At 43.0% G+C, this 22,968-nt stretch overlaps 1 protein-coding gene across 20 annotated transcripts in view; it reads left to right on the plus strand.

Annotated features, from left to right (window-relative positions):
- The window catches only part of ANK2 (ankyrin 2), a 469,556-nt gene that overhangs the window by 394,109 nt on the left and 52,479 nt on the right, over nucleotides 1-22,968 (plus strand). For all 20 annotated transcript variants that reach the window (XM_053703568.1, XM_053703580.1, XM_053703565.1 and 17 more), the window contains one exon: nucleotides 20,439-20,585. In XM_053703568.1, coding sequence (XP_053559543.1) covers nucleotides 20,439-20,585 — 147 coding nt within the window. The remainder of the gene's footprint in view (nucleotides 1-20,438; nucleotides 20,586-22,968) is intronic.

A 22,968-nucleotide genomic window follows, 5' to 3' on the forward strand; every position in this document is an offset into this window, starting at 1 on the left:
ACGACTTTCTGTTCGTCGGTCCGGCCGGCAGTTCTGATTGCCGGACATTAATGGATGCTTTCCAAGCAGTGGCCAAGGAATTTGGTATTCCGGTGGCTTCGGATAAGTCTGAGGGGCCATGTGTGGCCCTAAGCTTCTTGGGGATTTGCATTGATTCGGAAGCCATGGAGTGCAGCTTGCCGGAGGACAAGGTAGACGATTTGTGCCGAGTGTTGCGGCTCGCCCTGGGGCGTCAGAAACTGACGCTCCGGGAGATGCAATCTTTGTTGGGCAAGCTAAATTTCGCTTGCCGGATTATCCCGGTGGGGAGGGTTTTTTGCTGTAGGCTTTCGTTGGCGACGGTCGGGGTGAAGGAGCATTTCCACCATATTCGCTTGACGAAGAGCCTGAAGGAGGATATGGTTTTATGGTTGAGTTTCCTCGGGGACTTCAATGGGCGGTACCTGATACAGAGGGACGGCTGGGCCGACCCTGACGTGCATTTATTTACGGATGCATCAGGAGCGAACGGTTTCGGAGCTTACTTAGGCGGCAAATGGTGCGCCTGTCCGTGGCCGAGGGACTGGGCGTCAACTGGCTTGACCAAGAACTTAGTATTCCTGGAATTGTTTCCTTTGTGGGTTTCCCTGATTATCTGGCCGGAGTTAATGAGAGATAGAAAAGTGCTTTTCCATTCCGATAATATGGGGGTGGTCGCGGCGGTAAATTCTTTGACAGCATCTTCACCTCCGGTGGTGGTCCTCCTCCGATTGTTTGTGTTGGAGTGCCTGAGATGTAATGTTTTGTTCAGGGCTGTGCATGTGCCTGGTAAGACCAATGAGATAGCTGACTCTCTTTCCCGTTTCCAGTGGGACAGGTTCCGGGAGCTGGCTCCGTTGGCAGAGGACATGGGGTCTCAGTGCCCGGGGGATGTGTGGAAGGTGGACTTCGGGGCTTGATGAGGTTGGTTCGGGGGACCCTAGCAGAATCCACGTGGAAGGCATACTCGCAGGTATGGAGAGAATGGTGTGATGTAGTAAAGCGATTTGGGGGGGCCATGACGGCCCAAAGCTGGTTAGCAGTCCTATTGGCGTGGATGAGGCAGTGGAGTAGACAAGGAGTGTCAAGGGCTATGGTGAGACGGAGGTTAGCGGCGCTAGCATTTCTGTGCCAATGTATGGGGTGGGAGGACGTTACTAAGTCATTCGTGGTGCGGATGGCTGCTAAGGGATTATGCAGGGGTAGCAGGACACAGGACTCAAGGAGGCCAGTGGTCTTTGCGTTGTTGCAAAAAGTGGTGGGGGCCTTGGACGCGATATGCTTAGACGAATACGAGCTGGCGCTTTTTAGAGCGGCTTATGTGTTAGCCTTTTTTGCAGCGTTCCGGGTGTCGGAAATAGTAGGGGCATCAAAAAGGGATGGTGGAGGTATTCAGCGGGGAGATGTTTGGGTCCAGGGACGCAACCTGTCGATATGGTTGCGTCGGTCAAAAACGGATCAAAGGGGTCGGGGAAGAGCTATTACGCTTCGGGAAATCAGGGGGGCATGTTGCCCGGTGGAGACCGTATCGGCGTTCTTGGTGGTGCTAGCGGAGGGTGGCGGCCCGTTGCTTATTCATAGGAACGGGGAAACATTGTCGCGGTTTCAGTTTATTTCGGTATTCAGGAAAGCGTTGGGTTCCCTGGGGCTCCCGCAGCTTGACTTCGGGTCCCACTCATTTCGAATCGGGGCCGCCACCGAGGCGAGAATGCTGGGTATGTCAGATGCAAGGATCAGGAGGATTGGGAGGTGGGAATCTAATAGTTTTAGATCTTACGTCCGAAGTGATTTGATAATGTAGTATGTCCTTTTTCCATAGGGTGGCGTGGCAGGGAATGTTGGATAATTGGCCATTCCTACATATACTGGGCCAGGAAAGCGGCAATGACAAGAGATGGGGGGAGCCAACTAGGCTTCGATGAGGAGACCTTGCGGATACGCTGGTTTGGGTATCGGGGATTGAGATGGGATCAGGTCATAGTTAAAATTGTTGAGTTTGCCAGGTTGTATTGCCCCCCGGGAATGTTGGTGCTACATGCAGGGGGGAACGATTTGGGCTCCATCTCTCAAAAAGAATTGATAGATTGGGTGCGGAGGGACTTGCTACGTTTATGGGAGCTGTTCCCGGGGCTAAGGATAGTGTGGTCAGAGATTGTACCTCGATTGAGGTGGAGAGCGGCATGGGACGTACGGAGGTTAGAGTTGTCCAGGAGGAAAGTTAATAGGATCCTGAGCAAATTTGTGGAGCGAAATGGTGGGGTGTCGATACGACACGTCGAGTTTGAAGGTGGTTCTGGGGAATGCTTCTTTTTGAGAGATGGAGTCCACCTTAATGAGGTTGGATTACACTTGTTCAATTTTAATTTGAGAGAAGGGGTAGAAAAGGCCTTGGTGGGTGGCGGTGCCCGGCTATGAGCCGGTCTGGTGGCGGTGGGGCTTGCCTTCAGTGGTGGTGGAACTTGCTGGGGTACCTCCTGCCAGGCAGGGGAGGTGTATTTCGGTTCCGGAGGGGACCTGTGGAACGGAGAGACATTGGGTAACATGGCAAGCCCCGTGGGGGTTTTACAGTTAAGTTATATTAGGTAGTTTATGTGTTTTTGTTTACTTACATGTTAAGAGATTGTTAATAAACAAGCTGCGGCCTTTTTACCCCAACAAGTTGAGTATGTGTCTTTATTTTAGTTTGGATAACGTAGTCCCTAAGTAGGGGGGTCAAGCCCGCCCTGGAAAAATGCCTATTTTGAAAGGGCATTTGACCCCAGAGCAGGGCAAGTTAGTAACCAATAGGGGATGAAGGTGGGTGGGTCCTCAGGGGAGTCCTTAAGGACGGTGAGCAGGAAGTGCACTCATCTTCTGTCCGGACCTGACGGGGAAAGAAGCTCCCTCCCTCCCTCCCTGGATCTACGGTGTGGAGGCGGATAATTCATGTCGCAGCTTGGTGGTGGGGCTTGCCTTCAGTGGTGGTGGAACTTGCTGGGGTACCTCCTGCCAGGCAGGGGAGGTGTATTTCGGTTCCGGAGGGGACCTGTGGAAGGAGAGACATTGGGTAACATGGCAAGCCCCGTGGGGGTTTTACAGTTAAGTTATATTAGGTAGTTTATGTGTTTTTGTTTACTTACATGTTAAGAGATTGTTAATAAACAAGCTGCGGCCTTTTTACCCCAACAAGTTGAGTATGTGTCTTTATTTTAGTTTGGATAACGTAGTCCCTAAGTAGGGGGGTCAAACAATATCCAGACATGTAAGACATAATACATTAATATAGGGATCTGAATGCAAATGAAATGTTTTTAAATAACTTAAAAATGTGGCTTGCAAAATATTCATTGTTTTGCAATCCTCTTGTTTTGTTTTTTTGTTTTAAGTAGTAAATGACAAGAAAAGCAGGGGGACTAGATAAAGAACATGCATTGCAAAGTTTTTTTTTCATTATGTTTAATGTCCCTTTAAGTTTAAAAATTCAAGTAAAGTTAAAGACTTTGGACACTACTCAGAGCCAAAGAGCATGTTTTGCATATTACAAATAACAGTGTTTGCTCTTAACGTTTTCCACTATGTGAGTTTAAAAGTATATTATTATATTGTACAGTGTTTAACCCCTTCACTACCAGGAATTTCAGAAAAAACTTGCATTAAGTACCGGATCATTTTTAGCATTTCTGCCATCACTCCATTTAAACAGAAATAGAGCCTTTGTTTTTTATTTACCCTTGAAAACTATATATATATATTAAGTAGACAACCTAAGGTATTGATCTAGGCCCATTTTAGTATACTTTATGCCACCATTTCACCACCAAATACTTTTTGGCAATCTTTGTCTGGTGTTCTTGTAACAAATTATGATTTTTTTAAAGTTCTTTTTTATATTATCAGTACTTTTATATATTATTAGTACTTTTATAGAAGGGAAAGAGGTGATATGATAGCAACTTTCAAGTACATTAAAGGGTTTAGTAAAACTGAGGCTGTGTGTATTTTACATAAAATGGAAAATTCAAGAACAAGGGGTCATGAGCTCAAGCTAAAGGGTAGTAGATTCAGAAGTAATTTGAGGAAGCACTTCTTTACAGAAAGAGTGATTGATTTATGGAATAAACTTCCTCAAGAGGTAGTAGCAACAAACACTGTGGGGGACTTTAAAAATGCATGGGACAAGCATAGGGCTATCCTACGAACTAGATAAGTTTATACTGTTAGGTAAGGTCGGGCAGACTTGCTGGGCCTATGGCTCTTATCTGCCGTCAATATCTATGTTTCTATGTTTCTATGTTTTGTTGTGTAGCAATCCCTCCAATCCTACCCACCTCCAAGCTATTACTGTAGTGTGAGGTCCCACGCCCCCCTTCCAAATGATCATTTTCTATAGTGTAGGTACCCATCTCCCCCTGCCTAAAATTTTTCTGTAATGTAGGAAACCCTGTCCATCCCTCCCCCTCCTGCACTGAGCTACTCAACCGCCTTCCTTCTTTCTCACTGCTCCCACTCGGCACCAACAGAAAATCGTTACATAGAGTAACACAGACAGCTGCACTCTCTGTAATAAACGGTGATCTGGCTTGAGCTTGATATGATAAGGGAACACTCTCAGTGCTCCCTTACCATATGAAGGCAGATGCCTTCTGCTCCCAGAAGCAGTCTCCGCTGTCTGAGCTGACAGCGGGGACCGCAGCATGCACCTCTGTGCTGGACGTAGGTACTAAGTCAACACAGTACGCTAAGAAAAGTACTGTGGTTAAGTATGTGTAGTTAAAAAAGTTTGCATTATAATTTCATTATTTATTTTATACCCTTTTCCTGTCATTTCAAATTGTTGGGCGCTACCATGTTTTTTCCTTATCTATCTCTCCTGTTGAGGACAAATAGGGACATATATAAAACAGGCAATAAAAGAGATTGTGCAAAGAAAGCTGTGTGGAACATAGAACTGTAAAATTAATTGTACAAAAAATACATCTACTTATTAATCCAAGGCTAATTTTTGCTTTGAATACCTCATTATATTTAGAATGTATTTACTGTTTATTATCCCTTTAAATCTGTCAGTTACATTCACTCTTTATTTCCATGGTATTTAATTGTATGGATATATATGCATAATTATAGAGAGGTGGCATATTTTTTTTTTTTAATATTTATTTTTTTATTGAGGGAATGACAAATATCAAAACACAAAGCAGTTTGCCCAAACAAGCACAGGGCACCAAATATATAGTAATACAGATATTGTGTACATAAACAAATACATCAGAACACATTTGTGTATAGTTCCCTTATCATAACTTTCACGTAATGTTCCCAAATTGCGTTATGCCTTAAGTGAATAAAAGTTGGGGAGCAAACTGAGAATCGCCCTCTTTTCCCTCAAGATAGCTGAGGCCTCTTTTGGACCTCAATAGATTAAAGGTACTAGTCAGAGGGTTTTTGGGTAGTATAGGCCCAATCAAGGCCCACACTATATAACCTCCTTCCTAAGACAATTAGGATCTTGGGTTGGTCCGGAAAACTAATACTAAGATTGAAGGAGATGATAAAACTAAGTATAGAAATATTAAATACACCAGTTCTTAACACTGTGTCAGGGAAATAAAACTGTAGTGACTGCTTCTCACATAATTCTATATATTAGTGGGGGAAAAAGTATAGCTATTCACCTCAGGACAGCTGACATAAGGCGAGTAAGACTATGAATCTAAGGTTGCAAACTCAGAAAGGTGAGTAATCTAGCTAGAGAAAATATATGGGAATCTCATATATTAATCGCTCAAAATCTTTGAACATCCTGTCAGCAGTTCTAACACATATATCAGACATATGAACAAGCTAACAGCAATATTAAAATTGTGATAACAAACAGTCTGTAGACATTAGACACATAAGAACAATCTTAACAAATCTATTCATAATAAACATCCAGAGAGCCCTTTTATTCACACTTATGTAGGTTCAGGATATGATAAGGACTCTGCGGACAGGGCAGAGACTACCTAACTCTGCCAAAAAGGGGTATGGAGGATAAGTTATTTATCCCTTCCCACACGGTTAAAAGAGGGGGAGGCGAAGGGGCAAGAGAAGGGAGAGGGAGGAGGGAAAAAAGAAGGGGGGAAGGAAATAGGAAGAAAAGGTTGGGGAGGGGAAAGGGGAAAGAGGGAATGGAAGAGGGAGGAAAGAGGGAGGGGGGGAGGGAGGAAAGAAAGAGGGAGGGGGGGGGGGAGGGAGGGGGAAAGAGGGAGGGGGGGAAAAGAGGGAGGGGGGAAAGAGGGAGGGGGGAAAAGAGGAAGGGAAGAAAGAGTGAGGGGGGGAGGAGAGGGAGAGGGGGAAGGAGAGAGAGGGGGAAGGAGAGGGAGGGGGGGAAAAGAGGGAGGGGGGGAAAGGAGGGAGGGGGGAAGAAGGGGAAAAGAGGGAAGGGGGAAAAGAGGGAAGGGGGGAAAGAGGGAAGGGGGAAAGAGAGAGGGGGGGAGAAGAGGGAGGGGAGGAAAGAGGGAGGGAAGGTAAGATGGAGGGGGGGGAAAGAGGGAGCCTCGTTTTTAAACTAAATGATAGGCGTTGAGCATGTATTAAAGATCTGAGTAGTGTTCCACAAAGAAAAAAAGCATAGGTGGCTGTAGTACTACACCTGAAGTAAGCTACTATCAAGAGTGGAACAGATATAGGACCACGTTGCAAATCTATGTCTCAGGCCCTAGGGCCGTCATAATTAACTAAACTGTAATAAAATGCACATATGTTGTCACATAAGGATTAGTAACCTAGACATGGGCTTTCAGGCAAATATAGACAATGAAATATGAAAATATAAATACTAGGGTTACAGACATGGAGTCTACACATCATCACAAATGTACTTGTCATAGGCTTTTGAGATCAGTACAGTTGAGGGAAATGAAGTGTCCATGGTCAGCGATGTCATGTAAACAATGTTTACCCCACTCCACACACATTGAAGGAGTCTGTTAATATATATGATGCCACAAGGAGAGTCCTGCCACGTGAAAACCTCCACCGGGAGCCCCAATCAGTACATGACTCCAAGGCCTTCCAGCTATTGAGATCAAGGTGTCCCATTGTATGTAATATACCTGTCTCCGTGGATACTTCATTACTTGAAGGCTCACCTACATAGATAGGATCTTCAGAGCAGTGCAGCGATACAGGCTGCTCCGGACAGTTCTCCGGTCCCAAACAGCAGATCTGAGGGCCAGCTATACTCCTCGCTGTAACCTCTATAGGAACTGCTGGGATTACCTCCACCTCAATATCTGAGCAGCCCGCCCCCATCTCCAGCGGACCGGCCGCATCCACCAGAGTAACAGCGGGCGTGGTATGCCAGCAGCTCCCGGCAACTTGGGTAGTGACCGGAAGGCCAGCGACTATGGTTGGTAATGGGAACTGACCGGTGCCCGTCGGCACATGGGTCAGTTGCGTGCTGAAGTCCGCTCTCCGTTCTTCTGTGCATAGGTCACCCTCTGAGATCTCCGTACCTCTGGGTCTAAGGGTTGATATAAGCCGGTCCATTCTGCTCATCAGCTTCCGGTCGTAATCCTCAAAGAGGGCCAGGATGGCCATGTGGAAATCTTCCATGATCACTATGGGAGCTTCAACCTATATAAATTATGCGTGATAACAGCCGACAAACCCGATTCATGAGATCAGCCTTCATCAATTGCTCAAAATTACGCGGCCATCACTGCCCCTGCCAGCTCGGATTTGTAGGCCTCCAAATTCAAGTTCCGTCTCAGGCTTAGTATATACACATAAGGCATCAGAGAGACCAGGAGACTCAGAAGGGTCATAAGACCGTAGTCCCCCAACTGCAGTTTCTGCCAGCAACCATAAAATTCTAGTATGTTTATTGTTTCTCTGTGGAGCTCTAGTAAAACACGTCCATTCTCCTTGGCTGTTGGCTCCGCCCCCCAGGTGCCATATATTTTGATAATGATGTTGGGGCAAGCTATGATATAATAGAACGTGTGGAATTTGTATTATTGGCTGGCTGTATGCATTTTTATTTGTGATGGCTGACCCTTAAAAATGATCCATATTAACACACATTACTCCTGCTGCAGACATTGAACAAATGTGGTGTGCTAGAGCCCCAGCTCATACTAGCTTTGGAAGAGGCAACTAAGGGCTGGTTTACACGTGGAATGCTATCATTTGTGCCCATAGGATATAGTCATTTTTTCATCTTTTGGAGTGTCGGAAATAACGAACACATTATAAATTTAAAGTTAACGCGTTTCGCTCAAGCACAATCACGATTTATACTCGTCGGGTTAGCATGGCTCGAAAGCTTGCGTAAAAGGTGTGGGAAGAAAAAATTTGCATTAAGCACAACATAAATACACTTAAAACTACAATTAAACCAGGGATGTGCAGTCTGAAAAAAAGAAGTTAATATGAAAATAAAAAAAAAACTTTTCTGAGCTTCACTGCAAAATTCAGTGAGAGAGGCTGCAATGAGCTCAGCCTCCCTTAATTGCACAACAGCTCTGAATGTGGTGGATGGAACGCCTGCCCACTGTCATACAGGTTCGGTGTCACATTTATGATTAGGCCAATCATGAAAAAGCTACAGGGGAGGCAGCTAACACATCTGCCTCATTGAGGGGGAAGTGTCTTGAGTCTAAGACTGTGTCTTACTCTGACAGTCAGTAGGTCATTTATCTGGATGGGAACTAGCTTGTGTCACATAATCCATGTGGTAGAACTGCAATTACTTCTCTACAGTGCAGGTCTCACTGGCAAGAATGCAGTCTGTAAGCTTTCAAGAGACAGGTATTGTACTCTCTGGAGTAACTGTATTTACTCTTTTTACAATGGACTCTTTTTTTACTAAGTGTGGCTTAGGTTAAAAAGGGTAGTACACTTAGTATATCTAAAAGATGTACAGTTATAAATATACAAATTCGTTCAGAGAGGGATTGCCCGGTATTTCGGAGCTGGACTGTCAAGATCAGACTGATATGCTACAGGAAAGTTCTTCTCTGTGAAAGGCACATGTTGAGCAAAAAGAGGCTGCTTCTTGGGTGGTAACTAGCCATAGAACAAGCTATTGTTCGTTCCCAGGTTGAGCACTTCTTTCTTTTTATTTATGCATAAGTATACACATGACATAATCCTGTTAGTGAAGAAAATTGGAATGTAAAATATTCATAACTCCTGTCGGGTTAGTGCGCAAGCAATAGGTGTTAGGCTTTTTTCTTCTTCGCTCTCTATTGACTTCTATGAGGAGAACACCTTAATGCGGTCGCGATATTTGGTTAGCGAGCTTTGGGTTTTGCTCGCACTCAAACATTACTTTCAACTTGTAATATGCGTGCGCACACAAAAAGCTTATGTCTAGCAAAGTTTACTCTAAAAGAAATCGCTAAATAGTGCTCCACTACTAATCTAGGCCTAAAAAGGGGGGAAAAAGGGACACGTGAGGAATGACTAAAATAAAGAACACATTTTTAAAGTAGCTTTTAATTCACTTTTTCAGGGGAAAAAAGTTTTAACAAGTTTAAATATTGCTTATTTGTATGCTGCACATATTTTGAGACACTTTCCTTTTATGTTTGGGACATTAAGGATGATGATGGCATTGGATAATTTACAATAGGACCTTACATTCTTAATTTAAATCAAATATTTTGGGTAAGGTTTCAGTTTTTAATATCAGGCAGGCATATTTTTTAATGATTCCAGAACTGATTAGATTACTTAAAGGGACATGAAACCCAAAAATGTTCTTTCATGATTCAGATAGATAATACAATTATAAATAACTTTCTAATTTACTTCTATTATCTAATTTGTTTCTTTCTCTTGGTATCATTTGTTGAAGGAGCAGCAATGCACTTGTGGTTTCTAACTGAACAAATGGGTGAGCCAATGACAATCAGTATATATATGCAGCTACCAATCAGCAGATAGAACCTAGGTTCTTTGCTGCTCCTGAGCTTACCTAGATAAACCTTTTAGCAAAGGATAACAAGAGAAGGAAGCAAAATAAATAATAGAAGTAAATTGGAAAGTTGTTTAAAATTGTATTCTCTATCTGAATCATGAAAGAAATTTTTTGGGTTTCATGTCCCTTTAAGAAAATCTAGTAAATAATTATAAAATCCAAATAAACTTACTCAGTCTATACTCAGATGTGGTTTGTGTAATATGTGAAATAGTGGATAAGGGAACCCAAAATGTTTTTTTTCATGATTTAGATAGTTTTAAACAACATTTAAATTTACTTCTATTATCAAATTTGACACATTCTCTTGGTATCCTTTGGTGAAGGAGCATAATGGACTGCTGGGAGCTGGATGAGCACATTGGATGAGCCAATGACAAAAGGCATATATGTGCAGCCGTCAATCAGCAGCTAGCTCCCAACAGGGCATTGCTGCTCCTGATCCTACCTGCATATGCTTTTCAATGAAGGATACCAAAAGAACAAAGCAAAATAGAAAATAGAAAAAGATTGGAAAGTTGTTTAAAAGGTCATGCTTTGTCTGAATCATGAAAGTTTAGTTTTGACTTTACTGTCCCTTTATGTTGTAATCATCTATTTGGGATGGCTGTATCAGAATGCACCAAGTTGTCATGTTACAAACTGGTTAACAACAATTAACTTTTCTTTTTTTTTTTATCCAATCTGATGTGAAAATTATTTTAATCTAGGGTATTGTCTGGATTTTGGTGCAGAATTGCTTTTCTTTAATATTTTATGGAGCATTACACAAATAATCTCTATACAGACTTTAACATTTAGTAATACCACATCCAATGGTACCATGCTTTTTTGTGCAAGTAGATCCTTATGTTGATCATTTCTTAAAAACGAAATGTATGCTTACCTGATAAATTTCTTTCTTTCTTGACACGGTGAGTCCACGGATCATCAATTACTGTTGGGAATATCACTCCTGGCCAGCAGGAGGGGGTAAAGAGCACCACAGCAAAGCTGTTAAGTATCACTTCCGTTCCCACAACCTCCAGTCATTCGACCGAAGGAAAAGGAAAGAAAGAAAATAACACAAAGGTATAGAGGTGCCTGAGGTTTATATAACCTGTCCGAAAACGGGGAGGGCCGTGGACTCACTGTGTCAATAAATAAATAAATTTATCAGGTAAGCATCAATTTTGTGTTCTTTCTTAAAACACGATCAATTACTGTTGGGAATCAATATCCAAGCTAGAGGACACAGATGATAAGGGAGGGCAAGACAGGTAACCTAAACAGAAGGCACCACTGCTTACAGAACCTTTGTCCCAAAAGAAGCTGTAGCCAGTTGCAAAATTATCACATTTTTAAAAATTTGGAAAAAGTATGTAAGGAAGACCAAATTGTCGCCTTGCAAATCTGCTCCGCAGAAGCTTCAATTTGAAACCCCATGAACAAGAGACAGCCCTCGAGTAAAGAGGCATAACTCTCTCAGGAGACTGCAGGATTAGCTTTCTGTTACAGAAAAACAGAAGAAAAACATTAGGTACGGACAACATCCAAATAGTGCCCACACGTTCCTCAAGAGAAAAGAATGAGGACACATAGAGGGAACAACAATTCCAAAACAATATTTCCACTCAGGACAAAAAAAAACGCCTTATCTAAAATAAGACAAAGCAATCACACTGCAAAGCAAGAGTACCTAAACTCTCTGAGCAGATGGTATAGCCAAAAGGAAAACTTTTAAAATCTAAGGAATGCTATAGCTCAAACTGAGCAAGCTGCAAAACCTTAAAACCGGGATAAAACTCCAAGAGGAGCGACAGACTTAAACACAGACCTGATACTAAACAGGGTCTGACAAAAAGATTACACGTCTGGCATATCCGCCAGACACTAGTGTAGAAAAAGATAACACAAAATTCTGACCCTTCAGAGACCTGACTGATCACCGTCCTCCAGTCCTTCCCGGAGAAAAGTCAAAACCCCTAGGAGTCCTACCCTACTTTCAAGAGTAGTCCTGGGATTCATACTAATCAGGGAATTTACGCCATACCTTATTGGAAATTCAGCAGAAACAGGCTTGCAAACCTAAATCGTGGTCTCAAAAGACCAATACAGAAAAACCATGCTTAGACAGAACCAAGCATTCAATCTCCAAGCAGAGAGTTTCAGAGAACTCAAAAGTTGGATGATAAAAATGGACCCTGAATTAGAAGGTCCTACCTCAGGAACCACCACCAAGGTGGAAGAATTACATCTCTGCTAGGTCTGAAAACCAGATCCTGCGACTATGTAAAAACCTATTTAAATGAAGCTCCCATTTGATACAAGCAATGACTGTGGAAGGAGAGCAAACTAAGAAACAGGGATGTCATACTAAAATCCCCAGGAACCGCCAGGAAATTTAACAGAGCAGCCTGCTGAATTCTTGACCTATAACATAACTTGGAAGCTTGGCGTACTGCCAACTCCAACTTCAGCAACTCCCATTGGAAGATTAATCTAGGGAACATCTCTGGGAGAAGCACCCACTCCCCGGGATGAACAATCTGAATGCTCAGAAGTCCACTCCTGGTAATCACTCCTGAAATGTGTATAGTGGATAAGTAACGAATGTGCACGTCTGCCCACCGAACAATCCATGCCAATCATGGCAAAGGAACTCCAGGTTCCTTCCAGGTGGTTAATGAAACAACTGAGATGAAATTGTTCAACTAAAACTTGACAAGCCAGATAAGGCGACTGAAGCCAAGCCATCAGAGCATTGAAGATCGCTCTCAACTCCAAGAAGGTTATGGAGAGAGCAGACACCTACCAAGTCCATAGTCACTAACCCAACGGGCTGGCGACCATGGTTACTATTATTCAAGAAGGTCTCCAGAAGCATGTGCTCCAAGACAGATCCTGAGAAATCAAAGATTCTGAAGAATGCGGGCAACGATCCCACCACCTCTCACAAGCTAAGCGAGCACTCTACCACTAATTCCCCTCTCTGAATCTCATGTCGACAGATCTAGATCTATCCTCCAAGACAGAGCCTTAAGATCCCCGGTCCACTATCTGAACATGCATAACAGCAGACTCTCAGATGGAATAGAGCAAAGGAATGATGTCCAGTGAAGCTCATCAGACCAGGTGATGCCATAGATACTTGGGATGAAAAAGGAGAAACTGTGGTATTGCCCAGACAGTATCATCCTGGGAGACATTGGCTCAGAAGTAACGCGCTCTCTCTATCTTAAGAGATCCAGCGAAACACATAAAAACATATTAGAGACCAAAGAGAATCTTTGACTTCCCCGTTCTCTATTAGCGAAATACAACATGTAATTAAGAACTCGAAGTCCTTCAAATCTCCAGGCCCTGATGGTTTTCCTGTACACTTTTACAAAATGTATTCCCAAGAACTCTCCCCTTTACTCCTCAGACTTTTTAACCTAGCCTGGAATGAGGGTGTGTTTAAGAAATAATTCCTAGAAGCCACCATCATAACAATCCTAAAACCCAACAAGGACCCTACCCTCTGCGCCAGTCCAGGCCAATCTCGCTAATTAATACTGACATAAAATTCTACTCAAAACTCCTGGCCAATCACATTGCTAACTTACTCCCTCACTTGATCAATCCAGATCAGGTGGGGTTTATTCCAAAAAGAGAGGGACCTGATAATACCAGGAGGATGTTAAATGTTCTAGGCCTCTCCTCCAGCCTCCACAAACCATTGGCGATTATCTCATTAGACGCTGAAAAGGCTTTTGATCGAGTGAGATGGCACTTTCTGTGGGAGGTGCTCGAGATCTTTCGATTCCCTAGCGGTCTTATAGGGGCAATTAAGGCCCTATACTCTACCCCTTCTGCCCTAGTGGGGGGACTTGGTTTCCAAACATTCCCCTTCACTATATCCAACAGAACTAGGCAGGGCTGCCCCTTATCGCCACTGCTCTTTGCGCTAGTCATTGAGCCCCTAGCCAAACAGATTAGAGCTGACCCCCGTATGTGTGGAGTCACCCTCTGTGGCACCAGGCATAAAATTGCTTTGTTCACAGATGATATCACCCTTTTCTCATCTTACCTCACTCTCACTCTCCCCAGACTCTTGCAAATCGTGGAAGAATTTAATGCTCATTCGTATCAAAAACTGAGATATATACCCAAGACTTTGGGAGCTTGATTCTAGCTCCCCTAAAGCCCAAATACCCATTCCGTTGGATGGAATCTTCGGTATTGCATCTTGGAGTCAAATTATCTAGCGATCTCCCACGAGTCATCAATAACAACTATCTCCCATTACTGTCGGAACTCCGTTCCCTCAATAAAAGGTGGAACCTGTCTCATGTTTCATAGATGGGATGGATTGCAGCCCTGAAAATGTCCTTTCTACCTCGACTCACATACCTGTTCCAATGCCTCCCTGCAATTCCAGAGCAAACTTACCAAGCATATTTGGCAGGGTAAACCGCCAAGATTGGCGCAAAAAGTTCTACAACTACCTCGGGAGTATGGAGGGCTGGGTTCTCCCTCGATAGTTAGATATTATGAGGGGGCAATGCTCACCCACGTCTCGCAGTGGGGAGTTAAACAATCCTCCTGCAAATAGCGCTCCATTGAGCAGGCCTCTTTACCTTACAGCCTAGACTTGCGTGACTTAATCTGGACGCCTCCACATTGCCGTAGGGAACTGACTCTGTCGAACCCTATCATTCGGGAATGTCTGTTTTTCCGGGACAAAATACGCCACTCTGGGCACATAGCCCCGCACCCCTCTCCTATCACTTCTCTTGCTGGATTACTAGCGGGTTTGCAGGACACTCACCCATTGAAATGGGCTCAGCTGGGAGTCAAAGTGGTCTCGGGCCTCTGGCTCCCATCACTGAGGGTCGGATTTAGACCCATTTCTCAGATCGGTACCGAACTGGTTCTGCCACAGTATATGATATTCGAATATCATAGAATTAAAAGTTTCCTGATAAGCTGGGGCTTTAAGCCTGTGCTGGTCCGCCCCTAACTCCTTGGGAGACCACATGGAGTCAAAGCAATAGACTTAGTAGACCCCTTTCCCGCCACTACACCCTCCTGGGCCTTAACCCACATTCGGAGACAGTGGCTCACCTTCTGAGATGGGAGTCCCTGCTTGGGAGGTCAGTCACTTCAGACACCTGGGGGCGCACCCTTGAACGCACCCAGAAAGCTATACATTGCACCACCCTATCGGTTGCCCTCCTACACATTGGTGTGCACACTCTTCCCAAACACCACGCATATATAAGCATCTACCTCTTTATGTCAATAAAACATTTAATAGCTTGTGATTGGAAGACAGAATCCCCGCCTAGTTGGACTAGGGTTTGCTCTTATATGGCTTATCTATACACTATGGAGAAAGATATTTTCTACAAATTGGGTAACTCTGACTTGTTCGAATTAACTTGGTCTGACTGGAAAGGAACTTACAATACGGACTGGAAACCTAACGTACTGTCCTCAGACTAACTGGACTTCTGAGAGTGCAGGATATGACCTAGGATTAGTATACCCAGCACATTGTAGTATCTATATATCCCCTCCCACATGACAACCCTGCCTCCCTCCCTCCCCTCCAACCCATCCTTTCTTACCAGTTTTTTGACACCCTAAAGTCTCCCTTCTAGTAGATGGTTGGTACCATAATCATTATATGGTATATGCTGAGTTCTTGTCTATGGGTACCCTAGTCCTTAGCTACCTGTAACCTTCAACCTTCTCTCTATTTATGTTGTAATGGGGGCAGATTGGACCCCCTTATTGATAATTTACTTGTATGTAACTCAATCGTAACTTTAATAAAGCTCTTTTGAAAACTAAAAAAAAAGAAAAAAAGCATATTAGAAAACAATATTATTGTCTAAAACCAACACAAAGTTTTGCAAATAAAAACTGAGAGGCGAAAATAAATGCCACTGTCACTTTAAGAGCAAGTTAGACAAAGGGACACTAAAACACAGGATAGATAAATATTGTATAAAATTACAGAATACTAAATATGACTATATAGTATAGTAGCAGGGAGAGGGAGATATTAAGTAATAAATAATAATTAATGTTCCCATAATTATAATCAATAACAAAACATTCCCAATAATTTCTTTATAAAAACGTTTGCAGCACATAATTCTTACAGAGACAGACTGAGAAGTGGAAAAAACAACTCTGTTCTCAACCAGAGTATACTGAGCTGTAGGATCACATGACCCGGAGGGAAATTAGCACGGTGCCGCATTTCCTTCACAGTGAAGGAGGCGGGGGCACTTCAGCAGCATGGTAATGAAGCGCAAACATTTTCTGGCATTGCGCATCATTAAACAAGCTAAAGCCACTATCAATGTCTCTATAACACCAAAGAAACACTGAAAAACACAATGTAAGATTTATTGCCCCAACATTGAGCGCAATTGAAGCGTGCAGACACGCTACTCTGTCAACAGACAAGCTAGGCAGAACACTCTAAAAAAAACACTGCAATGGCAGCTCTAATAAGTATTGAGGCGCACAGGAACGCTTATTACTGAGCAGCCAAAGTAAAAAAAGCATCCGCCACTGACCATGATTAAAAAGCTACACAAGCTTAACCGGAACACAGCCAGATGAATTAAAAGTTAGTTAGAGGAGTCATTAACCCCATAGGAGCCTCTAAACATGAACACATGAGCCCAAATATAAATACAGGGGATTCTATATTAACCCCTAGGCCTCTATTTATCAATTCGCTGGCACCAATACGCTCGCCTAAGCTCGCCTAACATCGCCGCCACGGACCTGAATACGTTCGCAAAATTTATCAAGAAAGCTGTAAAAAAGCCGCGCACCAGTGCAGTGGGTGCTTAGTGCTACCCTGTCACTAAGCACCCACACTAAACTATACTGTTTACCCCCTATACCGCCGTTCCCGGAGCCCACCGCAACTCTAATAAATGTATTAACCCCTAAACCGCCGCCCCCAGACCCTGCCATCACTAAATAAAGTGTTTAACCCCTAAACCTCCGCACCCGTACCCGCCGCAACTCTAATAAATATATTAACCCCTAAACCGCCGCTCCCGGACAGGCCGCAACTCTAATAAATATATAAACCGCCGCTCCCGGACCCCGCCGCCACCTACATTATACCTATTAACCCCCTAATCTGCCGCCCCCTATACCGCCGCCACCTATATAAAGTTATTAACCCCCTATCCTGCTGATCCCGGACCCCGCCGCAACTAAATAAATTGTTTAACCCCTAAACTGCCGCTCCCGGAGCCCACCGCCACCTACATTATATATATTAACCCCTATCCTGCCCCCCCACTATAATAAAGTTATTAACCCCTAAAGCTAAGTCTAACCCTAACCCCCCCTAACTTAAATATAATTTAAATAAATATTACTATTATTAACTAAATTATTCCTATTTAAAACTAAATACTTACCTGTAAAATAAACCCTAAGATAGCTACAATAAAATTAATAATTACATTGTAGCTATTTTAGGATTTATTTTTATTTTGCAGGCAACTTTGTATTTATTTTAACTAGGTACAATAGTTATTAAATAGTTATTAACTATTTAATAACTACCTAGCTAAAATAAATACAAAAGTACCTGTAAAATAAAACCTAACCTAAGTTACAATTACACCTAACACTACACTATCATTAAAATAATTACATAAATTAACTACAATTAAATAAAACTAATTACAATTAAACTAAACTACAACTAAAGTACAAACCCCCCCACTAAATTACAGAAAATAAAAAACAAATTACAAGAATTTTAAACTAATTACACCTAATCTAAGCACCCTAATAAAATAAAAAAGCCCCACAAAATAATAAAATTCCCTACCCTATACTAAATTATAAGTAGCCCTTAAAAGGGCCTTTTGCGGGGCATTGCCCCAAAGTAATCAGCTCTTTTACCTGGAAAAAAAGAAATACAACCCCCCAACATTAAAACCCACCACCCACACACCCAACCCTACTCTAAAACCCACCCAAACCCCCCTTAAAAAAACCTAACACTAACCCCTTTGAAGCTCACCCTACCTTGAGACGTCTTCACCCAGCGGGGCACAAGTGGACCTCCAGACCGGCAGAAGTCTTCATCCTATCCGGGCAGAAGAGGACATCCAGACCGGCAGAAGGCTTCATCCAGGCAGCATTTTTTATCTTCTTTCATCCGAAAAGGAGCAGGTCCATCTTTAATCCAGCCGACTCGGAGCCATCTTCTTCCATCGACGTCCTAACACTGAATGAAGGTTCCTTTAAATGACGTCATCCAAGATAGCATCCCTTGAATTCCGATTGGATGATAGGATTCTATCAGCCAATCGGAATTAAGGTAGGAAAAATCCTATTGGCAGATTAGGGGTTAGGTATAATGTAGGTGGTGGCAGGGTCTGGGAGCGGCGGTTTAGGGGTTAATATATGTATTATAGTTGCGGTGGGGTCCAGGAGCAGCGGTTTAGGGGTTGATAAGTATAATGTAGGTGGCGGCGGTGTAGGGGGGGGCAGATTAGGGGTTAATAAGTATTATGTAGGTGGCGGCGGTGTAGGGGGGGCAGATTAGGGGTTATTAAAGGGACATTATACACTCATTTTTTCTTTGCATAAATGTTTTGTAGATGATCTATTTATATAGCCCATAAAAATTTTTTTTTTTTTTTTTTTTAAAATGTATAGTTTTGCTTATTTTTAAGTAACATTGCTCTGATTTTCAGACTCCTAACCAAGCCCCAAAGTTTTATGTGAATACCGTCAGCTACCTTCTCCAGCTTGCTCCTGTTTGTGTAAAGGGTCTTTTCATATGCAAAAGAAGGGGGAGGGGGAGTGTCTTATTTCCCACTTGCAGTGGGCTTTCCAGCCGCATTTTCAACAGAGCTAAACTTAGAACTTCTAAGTAAGTTTTTAAACAGTTTTATACTGGATTTTTATATCAGTATCTGTGCATCTTATTCTTTATAGTAGTGTCTATTACATGCAGTTGTATGAAAATGAGCGTATACTGTCCCTTTAAGTATATTGTAGGTGGCGGCGGTGTAGGGGGGGCAGATTAGGGGTTAATAAGTATTATGTAGGTGGCGGCGGTGTAGGGGGGGGCAGATTAGGGGTTAATAAGTATTATGTAGGTGGCGGCGGTGTAGGGGGGCAGATTAGGGGTTAATAAGTATTATGTAGGTGGCAGCGGTGTAGGGGGGGCAGATTAGAGGTTAATAAGTATTATGTAGGTGGCGGCGGTGTAGGGGGGCAGATTAGGGGTTAATAAGTATTATGTAGGTGGCGGCGGTGTAGGGGGGCAGATTAGGGGTTAATAAGTATTATGTAGGTGGCGGCGGTGTAGGGGGGGCAGATTAGGGGTTAATAAGTATTATGTAGGTGGCGGCGGTGTAGGGGGGGTCAGATTAGGGGTTAATAAGTATTATTTAGGTGGCGGCGGTGTAGGGGGGGCTGATTAGGGGTGTTTAGTACATGTTAGGTTGTTAGGTGTAGACGTTCCCATAGGAATCAATGGGATATCGGGCAGCAGCGAACATGAGCTTTCACTGCTGTCAGACTCCCATTAATTCCTATGGCATCCGCCGCCTCCAGGGCGGCGGATTGAAAACCAGGTACGCTGGGCTGGAATAGTGGCGAGCGTACCTTGTAGGATCATGAATACCTTCCAAAAGTAGTCAGATTGTGCCGAACTTGCGTTCGGAACATCTGTTGTGACGTAACCATCGATCTGTGTTGGACTGAGTCCGCCGGATCGTATGTTACGTCACTATATTCTACTTTTGCCGGTCTGTAGGGCTTGATAACTATGGCGAATCAGGCTCACCACAAATACGCTGCGGAATTCCAGCGTATTTGCGGTTGACAGCTTGATAAATAGAGGCCCTAGTCTCCTGCCACCATAAAGTGCCTGCACACTGCCTAAAATATCCTACTAAAAGATATATATGTCCCACATATGGTTGCAGAGAGGATGCCACTCCTCACAGAGACTTGTGACAAAAAGAAAGATCAAAGTAAATCTACTTTAATCTTAGTTAAGACCGCTGCTCCTTAACTCGTCCTCCTGCTCTGAGGCGGCGGACAGCAATCCGCACGATCGCATACAATTGATTGACACCCCGTGCTAGTGAAATGCTTGTGCAATGATAAATCCTGACAGCGTATGCTGTCGGCATTTATCGATGTGCGACGGACATGATAGCTACAGCGGATCGTGTCCGTTTGCACTTTCATAAATCGGCCCCTAAGGGCTATTGCATTGTCTTGTTATCATGTATTTGTTAGTTATGCAAATCTACTGTATTTACTGTTACTTTAATGGAAGTAAAAATATGAGTAAAACAACCACATAATCGCATGCGTCTTCGGAGTGAAACATGTTGAACTGATAATGATCTCTTATAAAAAAGTATATTAGTATGTCTCTAATATAACATAATTAGTTAACGTGCCTTGTTATTTTTTTTCTTCACAGAAACAAATTTAAATCAGTGCCTCACTAATATTAATCGAATGGACATTGTTCATTTAATGGAAACATATATCACAGAGCCGTTGCCATGTCACGCCAACCGTACATATGCTGATATGGAGCAGACAATATCGCTGGACCATTGTGAAGGTGAGAACAATACTGTTTGTATAAATAAAGCTTACATAATTTACTTGTAAAGTAATGAACAATCTAAGAAATAAATAATTGCACTGTTATCCGTATTTAGCAGACTCAAACTATCCAAACAGATCCGTAGTGAATAAAACTTTCTTGATTCAGATAGAGCATGCAGTTTCAAGAGATGTTTAATCAACCTGTTATTAAATTGACTTGGTATTGGTATCTTTTGTTAAAAAGCATACATAGTTACAAGCAGCTGACATTTAACTGTGTGTTTAACATATGTGCAGGAGTTGAACACCCAGTTCTTTAGTGCAATAGTGCACGCTTATGTCCCTTTAAAGGAACACTTTCTGGAACATTATGATATGCCTATTGTGTCCAACACTTTAAAATAAGGAGTCGCACAGTACGATTGTTCATTTTTGTTTTCAGGACGCATAGCTTTCCCAGGTAGTTTGAAACTTATTACTTCTACCTGTATAATTATAATGTATCATTTCTTTTTATAGCGTCGCAAAATTTCATAACATTGGATTACCAGCGCCTCCTATAACTGGCTAAACAGCCCACCTAGTTTGATTTCATAAGTCCAGATTGCTGTATTATTATTATTATTTGGTTTGTTTTTGCTTGATAATAGGAATTTTTTACTTTAGTTTCATTTAAATTACTGTATGGTAAATGCGCATATACCCTTGTGAACTGACAGACAACACTACATGCAAAGACTAGAGAACAGGAAAAAAGAAGATGGAATACACTAGACCTGGATGCCCTCAAGAAGGCAGCAAGGGAATTAAATTGTGCATTAGGGCTAAATTACAAGTGGAGTGCAATTTATTGCTCCTGTTCGTACATTAAATTAGCCAGAGGGAGGCTTTTTGCATGTGTCGGGTAGCACCCAAATTAAGTAGAAAGTAAACAAAGTTTTCACACAAGCGTTACCGTGATGCTCGCAAAAAGCCAATCTTCGAATTTCACAACCGCGTTAACATTTTTCCCCATAGACTTCAATAGAGCGCAAAAAGTAGAAAAAATCCTAACACCTCAGGGAATCAAGGGACTGCTGAGCCATCCGCCTCTGGGGGTCCTGTCCTCTGAGAGACGAGTTCCCTACCAATTCATACTTCTACACATGCGGGTGACCCAGTTTCTGATTCCTCCATGCAGGGTGGCCTGTTTCCCCCGGAGGTTGCAGCATGTTTTCGCTTCCACATAATGTTGGCAATTGTTCGCCTGGACATCTGGAGTCCAGACGTTTATTTGAGAATATGCTCGTGCCCTATTGTCCCGGGCCTTCCGCCTTGGGGAGGGCCTCTACAGTTCCCCGCGGGTGTAACTGCCCCTGAGTGTTGTGCCTTTCGTTACAGGATAGCGCGCCTTCGCATATTGCTCAGACGTGTTTTTCAGTTATTGAATGACCCTATCGTTACGAGATACAGGGATTTTCAGTCTGCTAATTCGAATGGTGCACCTCATTAGACATGTGGGGATGAAGTAATCTCCTGATTGTCATTTGTTTGAGATCTTTCCCAGTTTTGAAAGATAGGGCTCTGTTTGACTTGTCCTGCAGGTAGGCCTGTGTCTTTTTGGGCGTTAACCACCGGGGTGCCTTATATTTTATTTATAACCAATGTGATGTCTTTTATTTGTTTTCTTTTCCTTCGAGAACCTTCTGGGATGGATACTCTTTATTACTTCTTCGGAAGTTGTTTAGGACATGTTAGTCCTATGTTAAAAATGTCTGTTTTTTGTTTTTTTCCCCTATGAGGGAGAATTTATGCAGCTTGCTGGTTGGGACCCTAGGTGCAGGCTGGTGCTGTCAGGTTTGTTCGGTCTTGCGGCTGTTCAGACATGTGGCGCTGTTCTGCTTGGCTGTTCAGTAGAAGCGCAGAGTGCTCAGGTTATCATTGTTTTTCATGTTCAACTAAGCATTCGAGAGGACCTGTGGGTCCGTGAGGTGGGAAGGATTGTTTCAGTCCTTATAGCCTTCAGTCATTGATGACCGGGCAGGGGAGTTTTCTGCTGCATCACTCTATCTGACATCTGATTTCATCAAAACTTAGAGTTTTCCTCCCTCATGTGGTGGAGGGTTGGAGGGCTTAATGCCCCTTACTGCAATTGAGCGGTTTGGCCTTCATTTTTAAGCCTCTGGATTTGTCATTTTGGGCTTGATCCAACAGCTTGTACAGGATAGCTGTCTAGCATGTGGAAGGTTTGCAGTTTAAAACCAGTTGCAGCTCTTGACACCTTGCAGGTGTACGCGTAAGCTGTTAATAGTGTATCTAGATGCAGCTCTTACTCTTTGATGTGTACTGTTCTGTCTGAGTTATAAGAGACCTTTGGGTCTTCTTCCATTGTCTCTGGGTGAGTGGATATCCTTTTA

This window comes from Bombina bombina, chromosome 2 (genome assembly GCF_027579735.1).
Source record: "Bombina bombina isolate aBomBom1 chromosome 2, aBomBom1.pri, whole genome shotgun sequence".
Classification (NCBI taxonomy): domain Eukaryota; kingdom Metazoa; phylum Chordata; class Amphibia; order Anura; family Bombinatoridae; genus Bombina; species Bombina bombina.